The sequence below is a fragment of the Scyliorhinus torazame genome, chromosome 5, assembly GCF_047496885.1.
Source record: "Scyliorhinus torazame isolate Kashiwa2021f chromosome 5, sScyTor2.1, whole genome shotgun sequence".
NCBI classification, from domain to species: Eukaryota; Metazoa; Chordata; class Chondrichthyes; order Carcharhiniformes; family Scyliorhinidae; genus Scyliorhinus; species Scyliorhinus torazame.
Genome location: NC_092711.1, coordinates 199,164,890 through 199,191,308, shown reverse-complemented (window position 1 = coordinate 199,191,308; position 26,419 = coordinate 199,164,890). Strand labels below are relative to the sequence as shown.

General features: G+C 48.6%; 1 protein-coding gene across 1 annotated transcript in view; it reads left to right on the top strand.

Annotated features, from left to right (window-relative positions):
- Window positions 1-23,122, top strand: part of LOC140420874 (glycine receptor subunit alpha-4-like) — a 164,110-nt gene extending 140,988 nt beyond the window's left edge. The window contains exons 7-10 of the mRNA XM_072504973.1: window positions 665-879; window positions 12,460-12,609; window positions 14,098-14,208; window positions 20,932-23,122. Coding sequence (XP_072361074.1) covers window positions 665-879; window positions 12,460-12,609; window positions 14,098-14,208; window positions 20,932-21,216 — 761 coding nt within the window. The 3' untranslated portion in view covers window positions 21,217-23,122. The remainder of the gene's footprint in view (window positions 1-664; window positions 880-12,459; window positions 12,610-14,097; window positions 14,209-20,931) is intronic.
- The last annotated feature ends 3,297 nt before the right edge of the window (window positions 23,123-26,419 follow it).

The window sequence follows — 26,419 nt, the reverse complement described above, 5'->3', positions numbered from 1 at the left end:
AATCATTCTGAAACTAGACAGGATCGTAATTCCTCAGAGTATGCGTGCTATGGTTCTGGGCCAACTCCATGAGGATCACCTTGGGGTCGAGAAATGCCGACGCAGAGCTCGGGAGGCGGTCTATTGGCCGGGCATCAGCCAGGACATTGCCGACACAGTCCTCAACTGCCCTACCTGTCAGAAGTTTCAGCCAGCTCAACCCAAGGAAACGCTGCAACAGCACGAGATCGGGACCTCTCCGTGGTCCAAAGTCGGTGTAGACCTTTTCCATGCCAAGGGGCGTGACTACGTACTCCTGGTAGAATACTTCTCCAGTTACCCAGAAGTGGTGAAACTGTCCGACCTCACGTCGAAGGCGGTAATCAAAGCCTGCAAAGAAACGTCCGCCAGGCATGGGATACCGCTCACGGTAATGAGCGACAATGGTCCTTGCTTTTACAGTCAGGAATGGTCTGACTTCGCACAGTCCTACAACTTCCGTCACGTAACCTCCAGTCCCCACTACCCGCAGTCAAAAGGGAAGACCGAAAAAGGGGTCCACATTGGTTAAATAGTGAGTGTATGGACTGAGGAATAGATGGTTCAGTGTGTGACCTGGTTGACGATGAGGTGTTGTTGAGCTATATTGTACTATTGCTGAATGGTGTTTCTTTGTGCTCCACAGGCACATTCACCTGCATTCAGGTCAAATTCCACTTGGAGAGGCAGATGGGCTATTACCTTATCCAGATGTACATCCCCAGTCTCCTAATCGTCATTCTGTCCTGGGTCTCCTTCTGGATCAACATGGATGCTGCACCAGCACGGGTTGGCCTTGGGATCACCACTGTCCTCACCATGACGACACAGAGCTCAGGCTCCAGGGCCTCACTCCCAAAGGTCAGTACAAGATCAACCAATGATATTCCAAGGTGAAAACAACCGACTTGTTTTATTATTCAGCACGTTGTTGCTGTTGGAGCTTGCCACTCCCAAGGATATACCTTAGCTATGGTCTGTTGCATCTCTCAATGTGCACAAAGGCTGACTACACTCTGTATTTCTTTGTCTACCCCTGGCCACCAAATATAGCTCCCTATCAACATCTTCATCTTGGTTTGGCCAGGCTGCAACTGCTGGAGAAGTGGGTGACACTGTCACTTTGCCCCCATCCCATACAAAAGAACCCATCTTCACAGCTAATTTCATCCCTATGCTGTAAGTAGATTTCATAGAATAGAATTTCATAGAATTTACAGTGCAGAAGGGGGCCATTCGGCCCATCAAATCTGCACCGGCTCTTGGAAAGAGCACCCTACCCAAGCCGACACCTCCACCCTATCCCCATAACCCAGTGACCCCACCTAACACTAAGGGCAATTTGGACACTAAGGGCAATTTAGCATGGCCAATCCACCTAACCTGCATATCTTTGGACTGTGGGAGGAAACCGGAGCACCCGGAGGAAACCCACGCACACACGTGCAGACTCCGCACAGACAGTGATCCAAGCCGGGAATCGAACCTGGGACCCTGGAGCTGCGAAGCAGTTGTGCTAACCACTATGCTACCGTGCTGCCCCTGTATGGTCTGACTTGCTCTGGCTTAAGAAAATGGCAGATAGTTAGAACCATCTTTTATTGCCTTCGATAAAACCGGATCCGTGTCAGTCCACGTCTTGATATGGATCAACGAAATGGGTAGAATGTTGAGAAAATTTAGAGCCAGGAGATTTCCTGTGGAATGGGAGGCACAGATACCATATTGTAGAAGTGGAAGCCGGCTTAAAACATCAGCATTTGAAATCTGTGTACCTGGCCTGGGTTGAAAAGTGTAACAATACACAGCCAACAGTAATACCCATCTTTGTACCCTGGCCAAGGCCATCAAAGGAATGTGTTTATCCTCGTGAAAAGCCCAAGTAACAGCTTATGGTCCGAGATGATGGTGAAGTGGCGGCCATAAATATACTGGTGGAATTTCTTGACAGCATACTGTAATGATCTTGTTAAATCTGTGTCTGTTTCGTGTTTCTCTTTTTAATCCCTGTCCCTGCAACATTGCAGTTTTCACTTTTAACCTGCAGACTTTGGTCAAACTGAAAACACCCCTGGTCTAATGTACTGGCCCAGATGTTCCCTTGTTCTGTGGCACAGCCTGTGATGTCATTTTGATGGACTTGGAAAGCAGCCAATTGGTGCCTCTGAAACTGTGGGATATCTTCTGTTCTTGTTTGGGATTGAACGAGCTTGTCAGAGAGGTGCTAGAAGATTAAGGAAAATCCAGGCCAGCTCTATTTTGCTTTCAGTTCTGTGAAATCCCAGGAAGCAACATACAGCCAGTCTAGTCTCTCTTTATCAGCTCCCGGCTGGGCAGTTTAATGCTTCCAGCCAGCATGGGGAAGTAACCTCTGCCTCAAATGTCTCCAGCCAGGTCCGTTAAAGTGTGAAAGCTTTGTTTGAAAGGCCGGCCGATTTAAATGCCTTCAGCTATCCTGTGAAAGTGACCTATGAGAGGAGAGGAGCTGTGGGCAAGTAGACATCCTGATTAAGAGCTGTGAAGCCAGTGCTACAAATCCTCTATCCCCTGTTGGATTCTTCCTGAGGGTTTAGATCAAGGAGAGGGGCTGTTTAAAAGCCTACTTAAAACCCTCATTCTGAGAACTGTAGTTGAACTCAGTGAGACTGATAGTCGATCTGGTAGACACAGGCTAGAATTGCACATACCTCAGAGGGGGAATTCTCCATGTGCAGACCCAGATTGGTAAAAGTGAAAGTGACTTTCCAGAGAGCATTCTACAGCCTGCAGGTTCTGGTTGAAGACCACCATTAGAAGATCACTGATGACAAAGACTGCTACCTCGGCAGCAAAGAACCATCTCACGCCGTTTAATCCCTGTTCTTTTCAATCCTTTCCCTACCCTTACTGTATGTTTGTCTTATATATATCTGGGTGGAGGTTGGGACGGGGTTTAAGCAATAGTTAGGTTAGCAAACCATTGTACCTTTCTTGCTATTATATATTCATATTTTTCCTTGTTAGAAATAAACAGTTTTTTAATGTTTTACTTATAGATCTGGGGCGAGATTCTCCAACCCCCCGCCGGGTCGGAGAATCGCCGGGGCCTGGCGTGAATCCCGCCCCCGCCGGTTGCCGAATTCTCCGGCACCGGATATTCGGGGGGGCGGGAATCGCGCCGCGCTGGTTGGCGGGCCCCCCCCCCAGCGATTCTCCGGCCCGGATGGGCCGAAGTCCCGCTGCTAGAATGCCTGTCCCGCCGGCGTGGATTAAACCACCTCTCTTACTGGTGGGACAAGGCGGCGCGGGCGGGCTCCGGGGTCCTGGGGGGGGCACAGGGCGATCTGGCCCCGGGGGGTGCCCCCATGGTGGCCTGGCCCTCGATCGGGGCCCATCGATCCGCGGGCGGGCCTGTGCCGTGGGGGCACTCTTTTCCTTCCGCCTTCGCCACGGTCTCCACCATGGCGGAGGCGGAAGAGACTCCCTCCACTGCGCATGCGCGGGGATGCCGTGAGCGGCCGCTGACGCTCCCGCACATGCACCGCCCGGCAATGTCATTTCCGCGCCAGCTGGCGGGGCGAAAATCAGTCCGGCGCAGGCCTAGCCCCTCATGGTTAGGGCTCGGCCGCTCAAGGGGCAGAGGATTCCGCACATTTGGGGCGGCGCAATGCTGGACTGATTCGCGCCGGTCGGCGGACATCACGCCGATTACGGAGAATTTCGCCCCCGGTGCCTGTAACTCATTGGGGCAGCCAAGGGTTAAAGATCTCTGGAAAATACACAAATTATTGGTTAATTCACTTGTGTTGGGACTCGAGGGTCTGTAGAGCTGTAAATTGACCATGCACTCGGCTCAGGGTGTGGTAACAATACATGACTGCCAAACCTTCGTCATCTATCTGTGAATTCTTCCTTTCGGTATCCGACAAGGTTCTGCACACAATGGTGACAGGTCATTTCATGCCATCTTATGTGAAAATACCGCCACTATGCCATAAGGTGATGGCATCACGCATCGCTATTATGGGTTTGTCTGGGTTAAAGTGGACAAGTATGGTCAATAATTCTAGGTTTTGTTTCACTTGGTCAAAAGATTTTCTCTGGGAATCTTCTCATTTTTATCATTGCTGCTTTTTCAAAATTTGGTGCAGGGGCGCCAGAATTGTTGACAAGTTGGGTAGGAAAACAACCGTAATAGTTGACCATCCTGAACAAGGACGTCAACTCATTCACGTTTCATGGTGCTAACACACTTTTAATTATATTTGCCATGTCCTAGAGTTGATGTGAGCTTTTTACATCAACTTTAAAATCTAAGTATGTGACCTCTTCGGTCTGAAACGTGCACTTCTCGCATTTTAGACATATCCCAGCTTGTTTGAGACCTCCTGAGGACTTATTCCAGGTTGACACTGTGCACTTCGGGTGTTGCTCCCATTCATAGGACATCACGATAACCTTTTGGGATCCCCTGTAAAAGGCTCTCCGTCCTGCACTGAAATATAGCACAGGCGCATGAAATACTGAAGGGAAAGCTGTGAAGAAGATGCAGAGATCCTTCAGTGTGATTTGGATAGGTTAGGTGAGTGGGCAATGGAATGGCAGATGCAGTATAACTTGGATAAATACAAGGCTCTCCACTTTGGGAGCAAAAATGGGAAGGTGCACTATTATCTGAATGGCCCAAAATTAGGAGACGGAACATGCAACGAGACCTGGGTGTTATAGACCAGTCACTGAAGGTAAGCATGCAGGTGTAACAGGCAGGAAAGAAGGCAAATGGTGTGCTGGACTTCACTGCGAGAGGATTCGAATACAGGAGCAGGGATGTCTTACAGCAATTATACAGGGCCTTGGTGAGGCCACATTTGGAATATTGGGTGCAGCTTTGGTCTACTTATCTGAGGAAGGATGTTCTAGCTATAGAGGGAGTGCAGCGAAGGTTTACCAGACCGATTCCTGGGATGGCAGGACTTGCGTACAAGGAGAGATTGAATCGGTTAGGATTGTATTCACTGGAGTTCAGAAGAATGAAGGGGGAATCTCATCGAAACCTATAAAATTCTAACAGGACTGGATAGGGTAGATGCAGGAAGGATGTTCCCGATGGTGGGTGTGTCAAGAATCAGGGCTCAGAGTCTGTGGATACGGGATAGACCATTTAGGACAGAGATAAGGAGAAAGTTCTTCAGCCAGAGAGTGATGAGCCTGTAGAATTTGTTACTGCAGGAAATGGTTGAGTCCAAATCATTGTATGGTTTCAAGAAGCAATTAGATATAGCACTTAGAGTGAAGGGGATTTGGGGAAAGTGGAATTAGGCTTTTGGATGATCAGCCATGATCATAATGAATGGCAGAGCGAGCTTGAAAGGTTGAATGGCTTCCTCCTGCACCTATTTTTTTCTGTTTCTACGAAACCTCGTATGTTGGAATCATAGAATCCCTACAGTGGAGAAGGAGGCATTCAACCCATAGAGTCTACACCAACCCTCTGAAAGAGCACCCCATATAGGGTTGGGCCCCATCCTATTCCTGTAATCCAGTGACCCCACCTAACCTATGGACACTAAGGGGCAATTTATCATGACCAATCCACCTAACCTGCACATCTTTGGACTAAGCCTTGGAATAAGTCTTTGTCTGTGTTTATGGTGGTGAATTTCCTTGATTCTTCCTCCAACTCAAGCTGCTGGTATGCATGGCTTAGATCCAAGTTAGTGTAGCTGAGGCCTCCTGCCAATTTCACGTAGAGGTCCTCAATCCTCGGAATAAGATACCTACCTACTTTAGCAGTCCTGTTCACAGTCATCTTGTACCTGCCGCAAATCCTTACTATACGGTCAGGCTTTAACACTGAGACGATTGGTGCTGCACACTCAGAGAACTGTCCTGGAATGATTACCCCCAGGTCTTCCAGACATTTCAGCTGCACGTCAGCTTTTTGATGCAGGACATTGGGCACTGGTCAGGCTCTAAGAAATTTTGGTGTTGCATCAGGCTCTTATGTAGATTTTGGCTTCACCCCTTTTATGGACCCCAGCTCTGTCTGGAAAACTTCCTGGTACTTGCATAGAAGTTTCTGGAAAATCTCATCCAAGATGCTGATAATCTACAGCCAATGTAGCCTGATTTTCTTCAACCAATCTTGCCGTATGAGGCTTGGACTCTGTCCATTTACGATTAAAGGCAGCTGGGCAGACTTGTTGATATTGAAGCCGTGCCTATTATCTTCAGGGCCTCCCCAGTATAGGTGACTAAAGTCACCGTTGTACTGCTGAGGCTCATGGATTGCAACCCACCCTGGAGATACTTATATGACTGTTCTCCTCCCACCATGGCAGCAGCATCTGCATCGAACTCCATATTTAATATTCACGTTCACATTAAGGACAATTTCAATGGTGGGTCTCGTGCTTAACCCTACCATGTTAGGCTTATAAATTTCAGACTTCTCTTCCGGGTCTTCCACTGGCGTCGCTGACGGGTTTTTGGGGGGACTAGTTTGTCTGATTATGGTCGGAATTCTCGGTCGTTGCGATTCTCTTTTCCTGCTGGCAGCATACCCCACAAATGGGTAACCTGGTGACGTGGGGTGGTTTCAATGGGAAATCCCATTGACAAGCGGCGTATAGGATCCCGCCACCAGCGAATGGCGCACCGCTGAGAATCATGCAGCTGAGGGACCGGAGGATACAGCCCTTTGCACCTGGTTTTTAAATAGCCTTTTCTATTACATCTGAACCAAATGAACTCTTTACATTTGTGCGAGTCTTGGGGATGGTCTCCCCCACAACGATAACAAGCCTCTAGACCTTGTGACTGACGGTTACTCTTCCTTTTTTTCAAGCTCCGCCTCACCATTACTATGAGTACTTTGGGCGGCCGCCATCACTGATTTACCTGGCTTTGCATGCCCTGCAGTTGAGCGCTTTCAATTGCTGCAGCCAACTCAAACATTGTTCAAAGGGATATTCTAGTTTCTGCCAACAACTTCTTCTGAATATTCAAGTTATTGATACCACAGACCAAACGGTCACATAACATATCACTCAGAGACAGACTGAATTTGCAAAGTTCAGCCATCTGTTGAAGTCTGGCTAAATAAGTGATACGGTTTCTCCATAACCCCTAATGGCTGAATGCAATTTATAATACTGCATTATAATGAGGGCCAGGGATTGTAGTGGTTTCTCATAATTGTACGAGTTGTTCAAAGGACTTAGTGTCCGGGACCTCCGAGATGTTAGTCTTCTCATGAGGTTATATGTTTTTGGGCCGCAAGCTGTGAGTTATATGACTTTTTGATTGTCTTCTGCCATTATTTCATTGGCAGCGTAAATGTATTGGAGCCTTTTCACATGTTTGCCCCAACTGTCAATCTCTGAATCGAATGGATCAATTTTCCCAAATAGTAGCATAGCTATTCCATAAAACGATAGAATCCCTACAGTGCAGAAGGAAGCCACTTGGCCCATTGAGCATGCACAGGCTCTCCGAAAGAACACTCTACCCGGGCCCTCTCCTCCTCCCCCCCCCCCCCCACCCCCATCCCCCTACCTATCCCCATTCCCCATAACCCCACCTAGGCTGCACACCTTTGGACTGTGGGAGGAAACCGGAGAACCCGGACGAAACCCACGCAGTCACAGGGTGAAAGTGCAAACTCCACACAGACAATTACCCAAGGCCAGAATTGAACCCGGGTCCCTGGTGCTGTGAGACAGCAGTGCTAACCACTGTGCCACCATTTGACTGTGGCAGATTCGGACCGCGGAGCCAGCCGCAAAAATTACCCCCCCGATCGGCCACTCGCCCGACCATCTAACTGCGCGGATCTAACCCCTGGCCGCCTATAAGGCGATGTCCTCAATGTCCGATACCCCCCACCAGCCGCCACGCCATCATCCCGACTGGTTAGTTCCACGCCGCCGGGAACTTGGCCGGTCGGGAGCGGAGGATCGCTGGGCAGGCCTCTGTCAATGGGCCCCCAGCCGCGCGGCGTACTCTGCGATCACGCCGATTTTCGGGCCCCGGAGAATAGCCGAACCGGCGGCGGGCCCGATTTCGGCATTAAAGTGCAGAGAATCCAGTCGCTGAACTATCAGAAAAGAGAGCAAGATCGAAACTCATTGTGCCAGAAAAGATACTAATATGCACCTCATCTCTCGCTCCTCAGGGAGACAAATGGAATTCTGGCCAGAAGCACAGAAACTGATTGTTAAGCTGCAATTAACCATTAATGTGACATGTCACATGACCCATGCCTCTGGCTTTTTTGGACGGTTTTGACATTACAGCTGTCTGCTGTTTAAAATCCATCTGGTGAACCACCAATAAGCAGCCCTTCAGGCAGAGCAACAGCCTGCTTCTCAAGTCTGTCTCTGCAGGGAGATGTCCTACCATTGCCTGCGGAACGGCCCCAGTATTTGTGTACCTACTTTATCATACGATATCAATGCCAACTGTAAAGCAAATTTTACAGCTCCAGTCTTCAGCCAGCTAAACTCAAATTTGTATGCATGTGTGTGTGTGTTGTGTGTGTGTGTGTGTGTGTGGTAGAGTGGGACTTTCGCAACACTCCTCTCCCAGGTTTTCAAACACCTAACTTTCTGCATACCTTCATAAGGCACAACCTCATAACAACTGAGCGGCATAAACTGACAGGTTTGTCTTGCTTTTGTGAACAGGACATAGCTGGGCAACTTTCCACATTGTCGAGTAGATGCCAGTGTTATAGCTGTACTAGAAAAGCTTGGCCAGGAGTAGGGCAAGCATAAGTCTTCAGCCCTGCTGTTGGAATGTTGTTGTTCTGTCCGGTGCCTTCAGCCATTTCTTGATATCATGCGGAATGAATTTAAGTGTCCAAAGTGATGTTGAGTGTCATAATGTACACACAAGTATATGATGGTGCAGAGACAGACACTGACTGACACACTGAAAGACCAATCAACACACAGCACACAGCAGCCAATCACCAGACAGGACAAGGGCACTATATAGCCAGAGGGCACTAGTTTTCCCGCTCATTCGGGATGCAGCCTCAGTAACACGAACATCTACCATGTGCTAGCAGTATAGTCTGGTCAGGTTAGCCTCAGGTCTCCAGTCAACCTAACATAGTGTCAACCCACAGTGCAAGTATGTTTAACAGCTCATAGCTAAATAAAATAGAGTTGTACTTCTACAAGTGTTGGTAGCCTGTCTCTCTCTCTCTGCTCTGGTAAACGCAGTCCTCACAGACCCAGCATACCCAACACATCATTGAGGAGATTGAGATTAATCATCTGCTCAGCATTTATGGCTACAAATTGCTGCAAACAATCTTTGTCTTTTGCACTGATGTCCTGAGTCACCACCACTGCGGATGGGAATATTCATGGAGCCTCTTCCTAAATTAATCATTCACAACTGGATATAGCAAAACTGCAGATCTTTGTTCGATCCATTGGTTATAGGGTCCCTCAGCTCTGCCTATTGCATGCTGCTTCCCATTGCTGAGCCTTTTTATGGTCCTTGAGTTATAAACTCACCGGGGGCAATTCTCCGATATGGAGGCCAAGGGTTTGCGCCGTCGTGAACGCCATCGCGTTTCACGACGGCGCGAACAGGGCCTGGGCACGGCCTATTATGGCCCCCACAGGGGGCCAGCACACTCCAGCCTCCTTGGGCCGCACCAAACTGCGCATGCGCGGGGGACTTCTTCCGCGCGCCGGCCCCGACCCAACATGGGGTCGGTGTTCAGGGGCCGGCCGTGCCAGGAAGTAGGTCGGGGTGGGGGGGGGGAGAGGCCGGCCCGCTGATCGGTGGGCCCCAATCGTGGGGCAGACCCCATTGGAGGCCCTCCCCGGTGAAGGAGCCCCCTCTGCCCCTCACAGGCAACCCCCCCCCCACCACGAGCATTCCCGCCAGCAGCAACCAGAGGTGAATGGCGCCGGCGGGACTCTGTCGTGTCGGAGCAGCCGCTCGGCCCATCCGGACTGGAGAATCAGTGGCCCCTCCAATTCCAGCGGCCCGCGGCCAGCGGCGTGCGAAACGCGCCGGTTCAAATGGCGCCAATTCTCCGCACCTCGGAAAATCGCGCGCCGGCGTCGGGGTGTCGTGGCTCGGTTGCTCCGATTCTCCGGCCCAGCACGGGGCTCGGAGAATCGCCCTCCCATCTTTGAATCATCCTCAAACTCTGGAATACAGCAGGCATGCTCAGAGACCAATCATACAGATATTCATCCTTCCTCCTCCTTTCATAGAATCAGAGAAGCCATACAGTGCATAAGGAGGCCATTCGGCCATCGAGTCTGCACCGACCCTCTGAAAGAGCATCCGACCTAAGCCCACTCCCCCACCCTATCCCTGTAACCCCACCTAACCTGTACATCTCTGGACATTAAGGGGCAGTTTCAGCATGTCCAGTCCACCTAACCTGCACACCTATGGACTATGGGAGGAAACTGGAGCACCCGGAGGAAACCCATCCAGACATGGAGAGAACAGTCCACACAGACAGTCACCCAAAGCTGGAATTGAACCTGGGTCTCTGGCACTATGAGGTTTGTGAAGATTGGGTGGGCTCTGGTGCGATGCACGCTGTGGTCAATGATGAGCCTCACTGTCTTAGCTTATGTATACAAAATGGTCATTCTGGTCGAGGGGACATGGGGTGTTCGATAATGGGATGGCAAGCTGGGAAGCATTTTATACATTCTAGCAAAATTTCAATGGGCGGGACGATAGCACAGTAGTTTGCACTGTTGCTTCACAGTGCCAGGGATTGGGTTCGATTCCCGGCTTGGGACACTGTCTGTTCGGAGTCTGCATGTTCTCCCGGTGTCTGCATGGTTTCCTCCGGGTGCTCCACTTTCCTCCCACAAATCCTGAAAGACATACTTGTTAGGTGATTTGGACATTCGGATTTCTCCCTCAGTGTACCCGAACAGGCGCCGGAGTATGGCGGCTAGGGGACTTTCACAGTAACTTCATTGCAGTGTTAATGAAAGCCTACCTGTAACACTAATACAGATTAGTATTATAAGACAAAAACAAATGAGTTTGATCCATATTGTGATGAAATACTGAAGTCATAAATTTTGAACAATCCAACTGTGCTCAATCTCTCCTGTTTCCTTTCTCTTCAGTGCTTTCCCTTGTTAAGAACAGACTTACATACTTCCTTTTTATCACCCATGATCAATATGTTTATATGTAGATATTTGTATTTTCTTACCCTGGGCATGGTTTATTCAATTTTTAGTAACCCAGCAGCAAGCATTTGTATATTTAGAATGAGATATGTTATTTTATTTCATACAAGCTTTCCTTGAAGATTAACGAAAATGCAATGTCTCATTCACTCAATTTGTCCACACTATCACACAGACACAGAATTATATATTGATGAACATAAAAACAGTTGTTAGAAAAATGACATTTACCTTAGTCTCTCTTTTGTTGCAGGCTTGATGTTTCTTAGTTGAGTTGATGGTTTGGCTAGAGCATAGGTCAGATTTCTCAGCAGCTCCAAACATTCCTGTAGTTGATCTGCCAGGAGCTTGGTTTGTCAGGTGAACATCAAGTTCGAACAGGATATAGGAGAATCCTTCTTTCTCTTTCAAGGTATTGCTATTCGATACCATGGCTTCTTAATTGATGACATTGGCCCGATAATATTTGGTTTGTGGACTATCTGATGGAAATCTGCTGTAATGTTTTAAAAGCAGGCAGTAAAGATGACCACCTTAACAATGTAACTTTGTGTCAAGTGCCGAGGCATAGTCCAAATGAAAGGTGGTGTGTCAATTCGATAAGCATTCTGGACTGCTTTTCACACCTATGATTTCAGACAATCTTTCTGTGTGAAGGACAGACCATCATATTACAATGGGATGTCGATGGGTATCATTTACCTTTTTGTCTGAGCTACAATGGGTCTTATCAATCAATAATGGTTTCTTCTGCTTTTTCTGGAGACGAGGAGTAGGGTGGTACGGTGGTTAGCACTGCTGCCTCATAGCGCCAGGGTCCCGTGTTTGATTCCATCCTCGGATGACTGTCTGTGTGGAGTTTGCATATTCTCCCCGTGTCTGGTTGGATTTCCTCCGGGTGCTCAGGTTTCTTCCCACAGCCAAAGATGTGCAGGTTAGGTGGATTGGCCATGCTAATTTGCCCCTAAGTGTCCAAAGATGTGCAGGTTAGATGGGGTTACGAGGTTACAGGGATAGGGCGGGAGTGGGCCTAAATGGGGTGTTCTTTCGGAGGGACAGTGCAGAGTCGATGGGCCGAATGGCCTCCTTCTGATTCTATGATTCAATCCATAAGAGAAGTCTGGTGATCCCTCCATCTTTTGCAAGCTTTAAAGATGTGGCTTTAAAAAATAGCTTCAACATTCTGTAATATCTACATGCCTGTATTTGGCATAACAATGTGCAAACCATTGTGAGCTGGGTGTAATGGTAGTCTTTGTCCTGACAGGTCTCCTACGTTAAAGCTATCGATATTTGGATGGCTGTCTGCCTTCTCTATGTCTTTGCTGCACTACTTGAATATGCAGCAGTCAACTTTGTGTCCCGGCAACACAAGGAATTCATACGGCTTCGAAAGAAACAGAAACGCCAACGGATTGTAAGTTGGAATCGTGCGATCCCAGACATTGATTGAGTTTGTCTTGTTGGTTCTCGATCTTAACTATTTGACCCTTGCAGCCTCATTTAATCCTCCGTAGTGTCTATTTGTTTAAGATATTAATAAACTTGCGGAATGAGTGCGTCTTTGGCAAGTAGGTGATGTGGTGCCTTTGTTGGGAAGAATACCGAGGCCATGTTCTGCTGAGATAAAATTGGTGAGACCGCATCAGGAGTATTGTGTGGACTTTCGGTCTCCTTACATTTGCCATAGAGGGAGTGCAGTTTATGTTCACCAGACTGATTCCTGCACAGCAGGATGGTCATATGAGGAGAGATGGGGTTGACTAGGCCTATGTTCATGGAGCTTCAAAGAATGAGAGGAAATCTGATTCAAATTCTGACGGGGCTGGGCAGATTGTATGCAGGGCTGATGTTTCCTCTGTCTGGGGGATCACCGTCTACGATACGGGGTGGGCCATTTTGGCCTCAGGCAAGAGGAAATTTCTTCGCTCAGAGGATGGTGAACCTGTGGCATTCTCCACCACAGAAAACTGTGGAAGTAAAAATCACTGAATATATTTAAGAAGGAGATAGATAGATTTCTAGACTCTAAAGGTGTCAAGGGGTGTGAGGCGAGCAGGAGTATGGTGTTCAGACGGAGAAACAGCCATGATCGAATTGAATGACAGAACAGGCTTGATAGGCCAAATTACCTATTCCTGCTCCTATTTTCTCTGTTTCTGACATTTTCAGTTTCCTAAAGCCACTTAAAATTGGAGAATTGCCACTCCACAGTGGCAATTGTTCACTTTCTGAGCCAGATAGGCTGATTGTCTGCCATTAACAATTTTCACACAGTTAAGACTATCAACCACCAGATTGACCTTTCTGTGGAGGATGTATGGGGCAGTTAATGTACAAGTGCAGCGACTTTATGAAAATCACAGGGAGGTGAAGTAGAAGGTGCAATTTTCATGAAGTTAATTGCAGGACAGAGCCAAGCAGCTGAAACCCTCTGGCAATTCTCAACCTTGCTACACGTTGTTGCATAATTTGTTCATTATTAATGGTTGAGTCGTTCAAATACCATTATTTTATTTAGGAAAACCTGGCCCATTGTTTATATGATTTTCCACAATGTCAGACCACAAACTCCCCCTCAAGTGGGGTCTGCCTGATGGTCAAAGAACTCAGCCCCAGTAATATTTTGCCGAGAAATGTTCTACACAAACTGTCCCCTCCCATATTGCCATAAAGCAGCAGGTTAAACAAACGAAAGGTTCAAATGAGATGCATCAGTGCTAAAATCTCTCTTTATATGCCTAGGATTAAGAGGCAGTTTGGTCGGATATGTGCTTCCTTCGACAGTAATTGTGGTTTGGGAAGAGGTGTGAGATTACTGTTGTTCTAATTTGGGTTGTTCTATTTGGTTCCTTTAATTCCCACTTTCTCTAATTTTGTTTCCACTGGGCCATGTCTATGACAGGGACTGGTCAGCCGAACCGAAAGTGGTGATTCGCTGGGGCCTGAGTATGGCTTGAGGAGCAGGGATCCAGCATTTGGGACTCTAACTCAGTTCTGCAACCTAGGCTTCAGGGTAAACTTGTGATGTTGTGTCTGTGATATGTGCCTGTCACTGTGAAATCAATATTCTCCATTCCATGTGAAAAGGAAGGTGGCTGTATCGTGACAGTCGGGAAAACCTCCGGGAGCATCTTGGCATGCTGCGCATGTTATGAGATTGTCAACACCCTGGGACAATGCCACACTTCTTACATTAACCTAATCAATAGATTTGTCAGGTTTGGGAAGGATTTAAAAAGGGGCTTTTATAAGTTTTGTCAACTAATTATGTCTGTAACACTGAAATAGATAATGGGCAGCAGTTAATTACCTTCAAACTAATTCATCCAGTGTGAAGAATGTGGGAAAGTTCTGTGGAGAATACAAAGCCAAGACTAAGTGACCATCCTAGGAGAGAGGACACGTTCAGGGTATTGTGACCATCCTAGAGAGAGACGACAAGGTCAGCGTATAGTGACCATCCATAGAGAGAGGACAAGTTCAGGGTGTAGTGACCATCCTAGAGAGAGACGACAACGTCAGCGTATAGTGACCATCCTAGAGAGAGACGACAAGGTCAGTGTGTAGTGACCATCCATAGAGAGAGGACAAGGTCAGGGTGTAGTGACCATCCATAGAGAGAGGACAAGGTCGGGGTGTAGTGACCATCCTATAGAGAGAGACGACAGGGTCAGGATGTAGTGACCATCTAGAGAGAGAGGACATGTTCGGGGTGTAGTGATCATCCTAGAGACAGAGGACAAGGTCATGGTGGAGTGACCATTCTACAGAAAGAGGACAAGGTCAGGGTGTAGTGACAATCCAGAGAGAGGGGACAAGGTCAGGGTGTAGTGACCGTCCTAGAGAGAGACGACAAGGTCAGGGTCTAGTGACCATCCTAGAGAGACAGGACAAGGTCAGGGTGTAGTGACCATCCTAGAGAGAGACAACAAGGTCAGGGTATAGTGACCATCCTACAGAGAGAGGACAAAGTCAGGGTGTAGTGACCATCCTAGAGAGAGACAACAAGGGCAGGGTATAGTGATCATCCAGAGAGAGAGGACAAGGTCAGGGTGTAGTGACAATCCAGAGAGAGAGAACAAGGTCAGGGTGAAGTGACAATCCAGAGAGAGGACAAGGTCAGGGTGTAGTGACCGTCCCAGAGAGAGAGGACAAGGTCAGTGTATAGTGACCATCCAGAGAGAGGACAAGGTCAGGGTGTAGTGACCATCCCAGAGAGAGAGGATAAGGTCAGGGTGTCGTGACCATGCTATAGAGACAGGGCAAGGTCAGTGTGTAGTGACCTTCCTAGAGGGACAGGGCAAGGTCAGTGTGTAGTGACCATCCCAGAGAGAGACGACAAGGTCAGGGTGTAGTGACCATCCTACAGAGAGACGACAAGGTCAGGATGTAGTGGCCATCCCAGAGAGACAGGACAAGTTCAGGGTGTAGTGACCATCCTAGACAGAGACGACAAGGTCAGTGTGTAGTGACCGTCCTAGCGAGAGAGGACAAGGTCAGGGTATAGTTACCATCCGGAGAGAGAAGACCAGGCCAGGGTGGAGTAACCATCCTACAGAGAGACGACAAGGTCAGTGTGTAGTGACCATCCAGAGAGAGATGACAAAGTCAGGGTATAGTGTCATCTGGAGAGAGAGGACCAGGCCAGGGTGTAGTGACCATCCTACAGAGAGACGAAAAGGTCAGGGTGCAGTGACCATCCAGAGAGAGAGGACAAGGTCAGGGTATAGTGACCATCTGGAGAGAGAGGACCAGGCCAGGGTGTAGTGACCATCCCAGAGAGAGACGACAAGGTCAGGGTGCAGTGACCATACAGAGAGAGAGGACAAGGTCAGTGTGTAGTGACCATCCCAGAGAGTGCAGACAAGGTCAGGGTGTAGTGACCATCCCAGAGAGAGAGCACAAGGTCAGGTTGTAGTGACCATCCTAGAGGGACAGGGCAAGGTTAGGGTGTAGTGACCATCCAGAGAGACAGGGCAAGGTCAGGATGTAGTGACCATCCTAGAGGGATAGGACAAGGTCAGGGTGTAGTGACCGTCCTAGAGAGAGATGACAAGGTCAGGGTGTAGTGACCATCCTAGAGAGAGACGACAAGGTCAGGGTGTAGTGACCGTCCTAGAGAGAGACGGCAAGGTCAGGGAGTGTTTACAATTCTACAGAGAGATGACAAGGTCAGGGAGTGTTGACCATCTTAGAGAGACAGGACATGGTCAGGGTGTAGTGACAGTCCAGAGAGAGAAAACAAGGTCACGGTGTAGTGACCATCCTAGAGAGACAGGACAAGGTCAGGGTGTAATGACAATCCTGAGAGAGAGAAAACAAGGTCACGGTGTACTGACCGTCCTACAGAGAGACGACAAGGTCAGTGTATAGTGACCATCCAGAGAGAGGACAAGGTCAGGGTGTAGTGACCATCCCAGAGAGAGAGGACAAGGTTAGGGTGTACTGACCATCCTAGAGAGAGACGACAAGGTCAGTGTATAGTGACCATCCCAGAGAGAGATGACAAGGTCAGGCTGTAGTGACCATCCCAGAGAGAGAGGACAAGGTCAGGGTGACATAACCATCCTATAGAGATAGGGCAAGGTCAGTGTGTAGTGACCTTCCTAGAGGGACAGGGCAAGGTCAGTGTGTAATGACCATCCCAGAGAGAGACGTCAAGGTCAGGGTGTCTTGACCATCCTATAGAGATAGGGCAAGGTCAGTGTGTAGTGACCTCCCTAGAGGAACAGGGCAAGGTCAGTGTGTAGTGACCATCCCAGAGAGAGACAACAAGGTCAGGGTATAGTGACCATCCAGAGAGAGAAGACCAGGCCAGGGTGTAGTAACCATCCTACAGAGAGACGACAAGGTCAGTGTGTAGTAACAATCCAGAGAGAGATGACAAAGTCAGGGTATAGTGACCATCTGGAGATAGAGGCCGATGCCAGGGTGTAGTGACCATCCCAGAGAGAGACGACAAGGTCAGGGTGCAGTGACCATCCAGAGAGAGAGGGCAAGGTCAGGTTGTAGTGACCATCCTAGAGGGACAGGGCAAGGTCAGGGTGTAGTGACCATCCCAGAGAGAGAGAGCACAAGGTCAGGGTGTAGTGAACATCCTAGAGGGACAGGGCAAGGTCAGGGTATAGTGACCATCCTAGAGAGAGAGGACAAGGTCAGGGTGTAGTGACCTTCCTAGTGGGACAGGGCAAGGTCAGGGTGTAGTGACCATCCCAGAGAGAGACGACAAGGTCAGGGTGTAGTGACCATCCCAGAGAGAGACGACAAGGCCAGGGTGTAGTGACCATCCCAGAGAGAGGACAAGGTCAGTGTGTAGTGACCATCCTAGAGAGAGGACCAGGCCAGGGTGTAGTGACCATCCCAGAGAGAGGACAAGGTCAGTGTGCAGTGACCATCCAGAGAGAGAGGACAAGGTCAGTGTGTAGTGACCATCTGGAGAGAGAGGACCAGGCCAGGGTGTAGTGACCATCCCAGAGAGAGAGGACAAGGTCAGGGTGTAGTGACCATCCCAGAGAGAGACGACAAGGTCAGGGTGCAGTGACCATCCAGAGAGAGACGACAAGGTCAGTGTGTAGTGACCATCCGGAGAGAGAAGACCAGGCCAGGGTATAGTGACCATCCGGAGAGAGAAGACCAGGCCAGGGTTTAGTGACCATCCTAGAGAGAGAGGACAAGTTCGGGGTATAGTGATCATCCTACAGAGAGACGACAAGGTCAGGGTGCAGTGACCATCCAGAGTGAGAGGACAAGGTCAGGGTATAGTGACCATCTGGAGAGAGAGGACCAGGCCAGGCTGTAGTGACCATCCCAGAGGGAGACAACAAGGTCAGGGTGTAGTGACCATCCTAGAGAGAGGACAAGGTCAGGGTGTAGTGACCATCCTTGAGGGAGACGACAAGGTCAGGGTGTAGTGGCCATCCTAGAGAGAGACGTCAGGGTCAGGGTGTAGTGACCATCCTAGAGAGAGAGGACAAGGTCAGGATGTAGTGACCATCCAGAGAGAGACGACAGGGTCAGGGTGTAGTGACCATCCTAGAGAAGATGGACAAGGTCTGGGTGTAGTGGCCGTCCCAGAGAGATACGACAAGGTCAGGGTGTAGTGGTCATCCTAGAGAGCGACGACAAGGTCAGGGTGTAGTGACCATCCTAGAGAGCGACGACAAGGTCAGGGTGTAGTGACCATCCTGGAGAGATATGACAAGGTCAGGGTGTAGTGACCATCCTAGAGAGAGATGACAAGGTCAGGGAGTGTTGACCATCTTAGAGAGACAGGACAAGGTCAGGGTGTAGTGACAGTCCAGAGAGAGAGAACAAGGTCACGGTGTAGTGACCATCCAGAGAGAGGACAAGGTCAGGGTGTAGTGACCATCCCACAGAGAGACGACAAGGTGAGGGTGCAGTGACAATCCAGAGAGAGACGACAAGGTCAGGGTGTAGTGACCATCCAGAGAGAGACGACAAGGTCAGGATGTAGTGACCACCCTAGAGAGAGACGACAAGGTCAGGGTGTAGTGACCACCCTAGAGAGAGACGACAAGGTCAGGGTGTAGTGGCCGTCCCAGAGGGAGACGACAAGTTCAGGGTGTAGTGGCCATCCTAGAGAGAGACTACAAGGTCAGGGTGTAGTGACCATCCTAGATAGAGACGACAAGGTCAGGGTGTAGTGACCATCCTAGAGAGAGACTACAAGGTCAGGGTGTAGTGACCATCCTAGAGAGAGACTACAAGTTCAGGGTGTAGTGGCCGTCCCAGAAGGAGACGACAAGTTCAGGGTGTAGTGACCATCCTAGATAGAGACGACAAGGTCAGGGTGTAGTGGCCGTCCCAGAAGGAGACGACAAGTTCAGGGTGTAGTGACCATCCTAGATAGAGACGACAAGGTCAGGGTGTAGTGGCCGTCCCAGAGGGAGACGACAAGTTCAGGGTGTAGTGGCCATCCTAGATAGAGACGACAAGGTCAGGGTGTAGTGGCCGTCCCAGAGGGAGACGACAAGTTCAGGGTGTAGTGGCCATCCTAGATAGAGACGACAAGGTCAGGGTGTAGTGACCATCCCAGAGAGAGACGACAAGGTCAGGGTGTAGTGACCATCCTAGATAGAGACGACAAGGTCAGGGTGTAGTGGCCATCCCAGAGAGAGACGACAAGGTCAGGGTGTAGTGACCATCCTAGACAGAGACGACAAGTTCAGGGTGTAGTGGCCATCCTAGAGAGAGACGACAAGGTCAGGGTGCAGTGGGCATCCCAGAGGGAGACGACAAGCTCAGGGTTTAGTGGCCATCTTAGAGAGAGACGACAATTTCAGGGTGTAGTGGCCATCCAAGAGAGAGAGGACAAGGTTGTCGTGTTAAGCACAGTAAGATAACACGGGCTGCAACTGGATGCAGCTTTACCTGAGAGACACTCCACACCTTGAAGTTAGTTCAATATGATTTATTGAACCTGTCACACAGATAGCTCAATCCTCTGTGAGTTCGACTCTCTGCTAACCTAGTGTGATTAATCTGTCTGACTGAACCAGACTAGCTCTTAGCCACGTGCTGTAGGAGTTATATGATATGTACACCCTGACTCACACTGTAGATGTCACCAGTGGAAAGAGGCAGAGTGTGAGTGCCTCATGCCTTTAATAGTGGGACACCACCCCCAAGTGTTCTGCCTGCTGATTGGTTCTGTCCTGTTCTCTGTATTCATGAGCTGCCTGTTTGTATCTCATTATGTGCATGTCTGCATATCATGACAAAGATCAGGGTGTAGTGACCATCCTAGAGAGGGACGACAAGGTCAGGGTGTAGTGACCACCCTAGAGAGAGAGGACAAGGTCAGAGTGTAGTGACCATCCTAGAGAGAGAGGACAAGGTCAGGGTGGAGTGACCATCCTAGAGAGAGAGGACAAGGTCAGGGTGGAGTGACCATCCTAGAGAGAGAGGACAAGGTCAGGGTTTAGTGACCATCCTAGAGAGAGACGACAAGGTCAGGGTGTAGTGACCATCCTAGAGAGAGACGACAAGGTCAGAGTATAGTGACCATCCAGAGAGAGAGGACAAGCCCAAAACGAGGGATCATCCTGGAGAGAGAGGAAAAGGCCAGGGTGAAGTAACCATCATAGTGAAACGGGACAAACCGAGGGTTGAGTGAACAGCGTGGGGAGGGATGCCAAGGCCAGGGCGGAATGACAATCCTAGAGAGAGAGGATGAGGATGAGAGTGACCATCCTAGAGATACAGGACAAGGTGAAAACAGAGGGATCATCCTAGAGAGAGCGGACAAGATCATGGTGAAGTGACCATCCTACAGAGAGATGACAAGGTCAGTGTGTAGTGACCATCCTCAAGAGAGATCGTAAGGTCCAAACTGAGTGACCATTCAAGAGAAAGAGGGAGGACAGGACCAAAAATGAGTGTCCAGCATGGAGAGCGAGGTTAACTCTAGTACACTGAGAGAGAGGATAAGTTCCGTACGAAGCATTCGCCCCAGTGAAAGGCCAGGATTGAATGTCCACCTTTGATCGAGGACAAAGCTGAGCCTGAGTGTCCACTTGAGAGAGAGTAGATATGACTGATAGTGAATGCCCAACTGAGTGAGAGAAAGGCCAGGACAGAGTGACCATCCTGAAGAGTGAGGTTAAGTCTAGTACACTCCAGTGAGAGAGGATATGATCCATGCTTGGTACAGAATGACGATGAGCGAACAGGAGTCACTCTCCTAATGGAATATTCTTCCTCTGTTTGCAAACAGCAAGAAGAGGAGCACCACAGGGACAGTCGCTTCTATTTCCATGGCTATGGCCTGGGGCATTGTGTTCAAGTGAAGGACAGCGCCGAGCTGGAGGGACCGAGCCCGTTTAACACTCCACACAGCCCACCTAGAGACACAGAGTCCATCCGGCAGAGATTTTTGGACAGAGCGAAACAGATTGACAGGATATCCCGTGCTGTCTTTCCCCTCACATTTCTTATGTTTAATATTTTTTACTGGCTCACATATAAAATCATCCGCCATCGGGATATTCATGAGGTTTAAATCAGCACCATTACAGCTATTATTAAAATAATATTGTGCACACAGGTATAGAGACACATAAGTACAGACACCCACAATTTATAGGCACACAAGCTCAGCGATACGCAAACACACATACACAGACTCCAATCAAGCAAGGTATTGAATCCAGTGATGTGCCCCATTGGCCCATTATGCTGAATCCATTCAGTCTTACTGAGCTGTAGTTAAAAGGGAAGTCAAATATATTGGGCAAGATGTGGGTTCTGACCTACTGTGTGTACCCCATAACTATTATTACAGTCTGTCATCTGTATCAGTACATCCCTGTTCGTAGAATCATGGAATGATTACAGCACAGAGAGAGGTCTTTCAGACCATCAAGCCTCTTCTGACTCTCAGCAAGAGAAATCTTTAGCTAGTCCTACTCCCCGCCCTTTCACCTAGTGCTGCAATTGTTTTCTCTTCAGGGACTTATCCAATTCCCTTTTGAAAGACATGAACTAATCTGCCTTCCCCACACTCTTACACAGCATCTAATCGCCCACTGGTTAAAACAGCTCTTCCTCATTTTACCTTTGGTTCACTTGACAATCATCTCCAATCACGGTCCTCTGTTCTCCCAATCAATTCTGTTCAGACACCTCAATACCTCTATCAAATGTCCTCCAAATCCTTTCATCTCTCAGGGGAATAACCCAAGCCTCTCCAATTCATCATCTAACTGATTCTCCTCATCCCTCGAGCCATTCTTGTTAATCGTCTCTGCATCCTCTCTAAAGTCTCCACACCTTTCTTAGAGTGTACTAAAAATGGACACAATTGCTTTGGGTTGAGGCTGAACCAGTGTTTTGCAAAGTTATATAACTTCCTCACTTTTGTACTCTCTGCCTCTATTTGCAAAGACTAGCATCCCATAAGGTTTTTTAGCCACTCTCTCAACTCACCTTTCCACCTTCAAAGAATTATCCTTCTGTTGCTGCACCCCACCCTTTAGAATTATATCCCTTTTTAATATTTTGTTCTTCATCTTCCTACCAAAATGTATCACTTCACATTTCTAACGTTAAATTTCATTTATCATTCATCCAACCATGTCACCAGGTCTCTTGAAATCTAACTCTATCCTCCTCACACTTCACAATACAGTGCTTCCGTGTTTTGCCACACCTACAACTTCTGAAATTCTGCCCTGTACATCCAATCCCAGGTCATTAACGCATTCAAGACAGCTGAAGTGGGCACTCAATATGGTGCAGACCTCTGCTAATATGCATTAGCTCAATGTTATTACAGTTACACAGCTGTTTCTTCAGGCTTTTCCCTCCCTGGTTGGTCTAAAAATAAAATCCTTTTATGAATAGCTTCCATTTTATTGAGAAGGTGTCAGATGAATCCAGATCCAACAACCTGCCCTGAAACCACTGTTCAAATTTTGATAGCTGTGACAAATTCCACTAAAGCAGCTGGGACAATCAATGACATTCTAAAACAATCAACAACATTGTTAAAAAAGGTTAATTTGCCCAATCTCCAAATGTTAATTGATGTTAATATGTCCTTTAAAAAAATATTTGGATCTGGATCTGGATCTGCATGTTCACCAAAACTAAACAGTTGTTCCTTAGGCCATACCCTAGCTGTGTACCAGGTTTTGTTGCAATCCATCCATTAGTTATTGAGGTATATTGAGTCTGAACGTCCTCGGAGTGACAATCAGAGTTGGATTGCCACGTCACTCCTAGTGTTTTACCTGACTTTTTAAAAATCTCATCTTGCTCGACCTTCCAACTCAAGTCGGGCAAGTTCTACGAAGTGCAGCACATCGGAACCTAGCGTTGAGTGCAGCTCAGTTGGTTGCGAGGGGGCCATGCCTGCTGCTGTAAACCTGGTAAGTTTAACAGTCCTATACAAGCTAGGGAAGGTAAGTGCCTAGATTTGGTGGAGGAGGGGGGAAGGGGGAGTGATTTTAGGGTTGGAGAGGTTGGATTGCTCCTGGGTTGGGGAGGGGAATGCAGGCCTTGATGGGATGGGGGGGGGTCGGGTCAAATTCCAGAGTGGATGGGTCAACTTGGGCCTCAGTGGTGGAGTGGGGAAGGGGGGACAGATTGGCTGTCAGAGAGGTATGTCGAATCCAGTTTCTTGGGGGTTGGGTTCATCGGGTCAAGTTGCACATGTGGGTAGTGGATCAGCTCTCAGGTGGGGTGAGGTGGGATGGGGGAGTGTTGGATCCAGTTGGGTCTTGGGGGATAGGGTGAGGTGGGGGCCGGAAGAGGATGGATGTCACTGAGAGTCAGGTTGGGCCTCGGGCTGGTCAGGTTGGATTTCGTTGGGCTTAGTGGGGTAGTTGTCGGTGAGTTGCGCTGACATGGGAGAGGGGGCAATGTCCTCGTGGGGGTTGGGAGAAATCCTCTGTATTAGGGAGTTCCATTTATGGATATATAGTGGTTGTCTCAGGGTGGTGGGATAGTCAGAGTGGCAGCGAGTGTGAGGAGACCCCTTGGGTGCCCATTGAGTGGAGGAGTCCCATGAGGGTTGGGGGTTAGTCGGGTGGACTGTGAGGAGTTTCCTGGTGGATCGGAGGTGCGAAGGGCAACCGTGAGTGGGCTGGTTGGCCATGGGACTGTGGAGAGTCTTCTGAGGGTTAGTAAGTGTGAAGGGGGTCCCCTGGGGCGGTCAGTGTGGGTTTGTGCAATAGTCTCCTGGAAGCTAGAAGTTGTTTAAATTCTTCTTACTTTACCCGATTAAATGCTGATGTAACCCAGTTGGAATCTTCAGAAGATTTTGATTTCAATCCCATTTTTGGATGGTTCCCAGTGCAGGAAATTGCCCAGAGTAAGTATGCACTTCCGGGTAATTACCATGCTAACCTTACCGGGTACTTCTGAGGGCAGGTTGTTCGCCATTGTATTCTTGGGATGCCGTCCCACTCCAAGCACCATGTCCTGGAATTTGGAGGCTATGGCCCTTTGTTTACAGACAAACAGATTAACAAATGGACAAAACCATTACTCCACCCACTTTCCATGGCAGAATTAAAAAGCAGTGATCCCTAGGGAGCCCGATTGTATACTTCCCTGAATCCAAAAATCCACACTCCTGTTTGTTTCCTCTCACTCAGCCAATTCCGTTCTGAAGGTTCCAAAGAAGAGTTAACTCTCAAAATGCCAACTCTGTTTCTCTTTCCCGAAATGTTTCCTGACCGACTGAGTTTTTCTAGCATTTTCTGTTTTATTTTAGTTCAACATGATTTGCCCTGAACAAGTCTCAGCTAGCTCTCCTTAATTAATCCACCCGTGTCCAAGTGACTGTTAATTTAATCCTGGGTTATTGTTTCTGAAAGCTTCTCCAACACTGAGGTCAAACTGTCTGGTCTGTAGTTGCTGGGTTTGTCCTTGCAACTTTTTTGGTCAAGGTGTAAAATTTGCAACTCTCCGGTCCTCTGGAGTTTCTTAGGGGGATTGGAAAATTAGATCTCCACAATTTCCACCTTTACTTCCCTCAACATTTCCTCTAGGTCCTGATGATTTAGCAACTTTCTATTACCTCTTTATCATGTTTTAACCCATCCAGTGTCTAAATTACCTCCTCCTTCACAATGACTTTTTCAGCATCTTCTTCCTTGGTAAAGGCAGATAACTCAACCATGCCCTCAGCTTCAGGCTCGGACCCCCTTTATGGTCTCAAATTGGCCCACACCACCAATCGGTGTTCCGTTACTATTCATATGCCGATAGACGACTTTAGATTCCATAAAATCCATCGAATCCTACAGTGGAGAAAGAGGCTCACTCAGCGGAGTACAGTGCTCCAACTGTGAGATGTGGCACATCTGTGACGCTTCCAGCGTTCCAGTCGACTATATCTGCAGCAAATGTAACCAATGGCAGCTCCTCACAGAGGAGTGGTTGGAGCAGAGTGGTTCGGTTGGAGCAGCAATTGGATGCACTTAGGAGCATGCAGGTGGTGGAAAGCGTCATAGATAGGAGTTACAGAGACGTGGTCACACCCAAGGTGCACGCTGAGGGATGGATGACCACCAGAAGAGGCAGGCAGTCAGTGCAGGAATCCCCTGTGGTTGTCCCCCTCTCGAACAGGTATACCCCTTTGGATACTGTTGGGGGGAATAGCCTATCAGGAGAAAACAGCAGCAGCCAGAGCAGTGGCACCACAGCTGACTTTAATGTTCAGCAGGGAAGGTCAAAGCGCAGAAGAGCAATAGTCATAGAGGACTCTATAGTCAGGGGCACAGATAGGCGCTTTTGTGGACGTGAAAGAGACTCCAGGATGGCATGTTGCCTCCCTGGTGCCAGGGTCCAGGATGTCTCAGAACGGGTAGCGGGCATCCTGAAGGGGGAGGGCAAACAGGCAGAGGTCATTGTCCATGTTGGTACTAATAACATAGGCAGAAAAGGGCATGAGGTCCTGCAGCAGGAGTTCAGGGAGTTGGCAGAAAATTAAAAGACAGGACCTCTAGGGTTGTAATCTCGGGATTACTCCCTGTACCACGTGCCAATGAGGCTAGCAATAGGAAGATAGAGTAACTAAACACGTGGCTAAAAAGCTGGTGTAGGAGAGAGGGTTTACGTTATCTGGACCACTGGGAGCTCCTCCGGGGCAGGTGTGACCTGTTTAAGAAGGACGGGTTGCATCTAAATTGGAGAGACATAAATAGCCTGGCCGCGAGGTTTGCTAGTGTCACACGGGAGGGTTTAAACTAGTATGGCGCGGGGTGGGTACCGGAGCAATAGGTCAGAAGGTGAAAACATTGAGGGAGAACTAGGGAATTGGCCCAGTATGGCTCTGGGGAAGAACAGACAGGGAGATGTTGCTGAAAACAGTGGGTCTGGTGGCCTGAAGTGCATATGTTTTAATGCAAGAAGTATTACAGATAAGGCAAATGAACTTAGAGCTTGGATTAGTACTTGCAACTATGATATTGTTGCCATTATAGAGACCTGGTTGAGGGAAGGACAGGATTGGCAGTTAAACATTCCAGGATTTAGATGTTTCAGGCGGGATAGAGGAGGATGTAAAAGGGGTGGCGGTGTTGCACTACTGGTTAGGGATAATATCACAGCTGTACTATGGGAGGACACCTCAGAGGGCAGCGAGGCTATATGGGTAGAGATCAGGAATAAGAAGGATGCAGTCACAATGTTGCGGTTTTACTACAGGCCTCCCAACAGCCAGCGGGAGATAGAGGAGCAGATAGATAGACAGA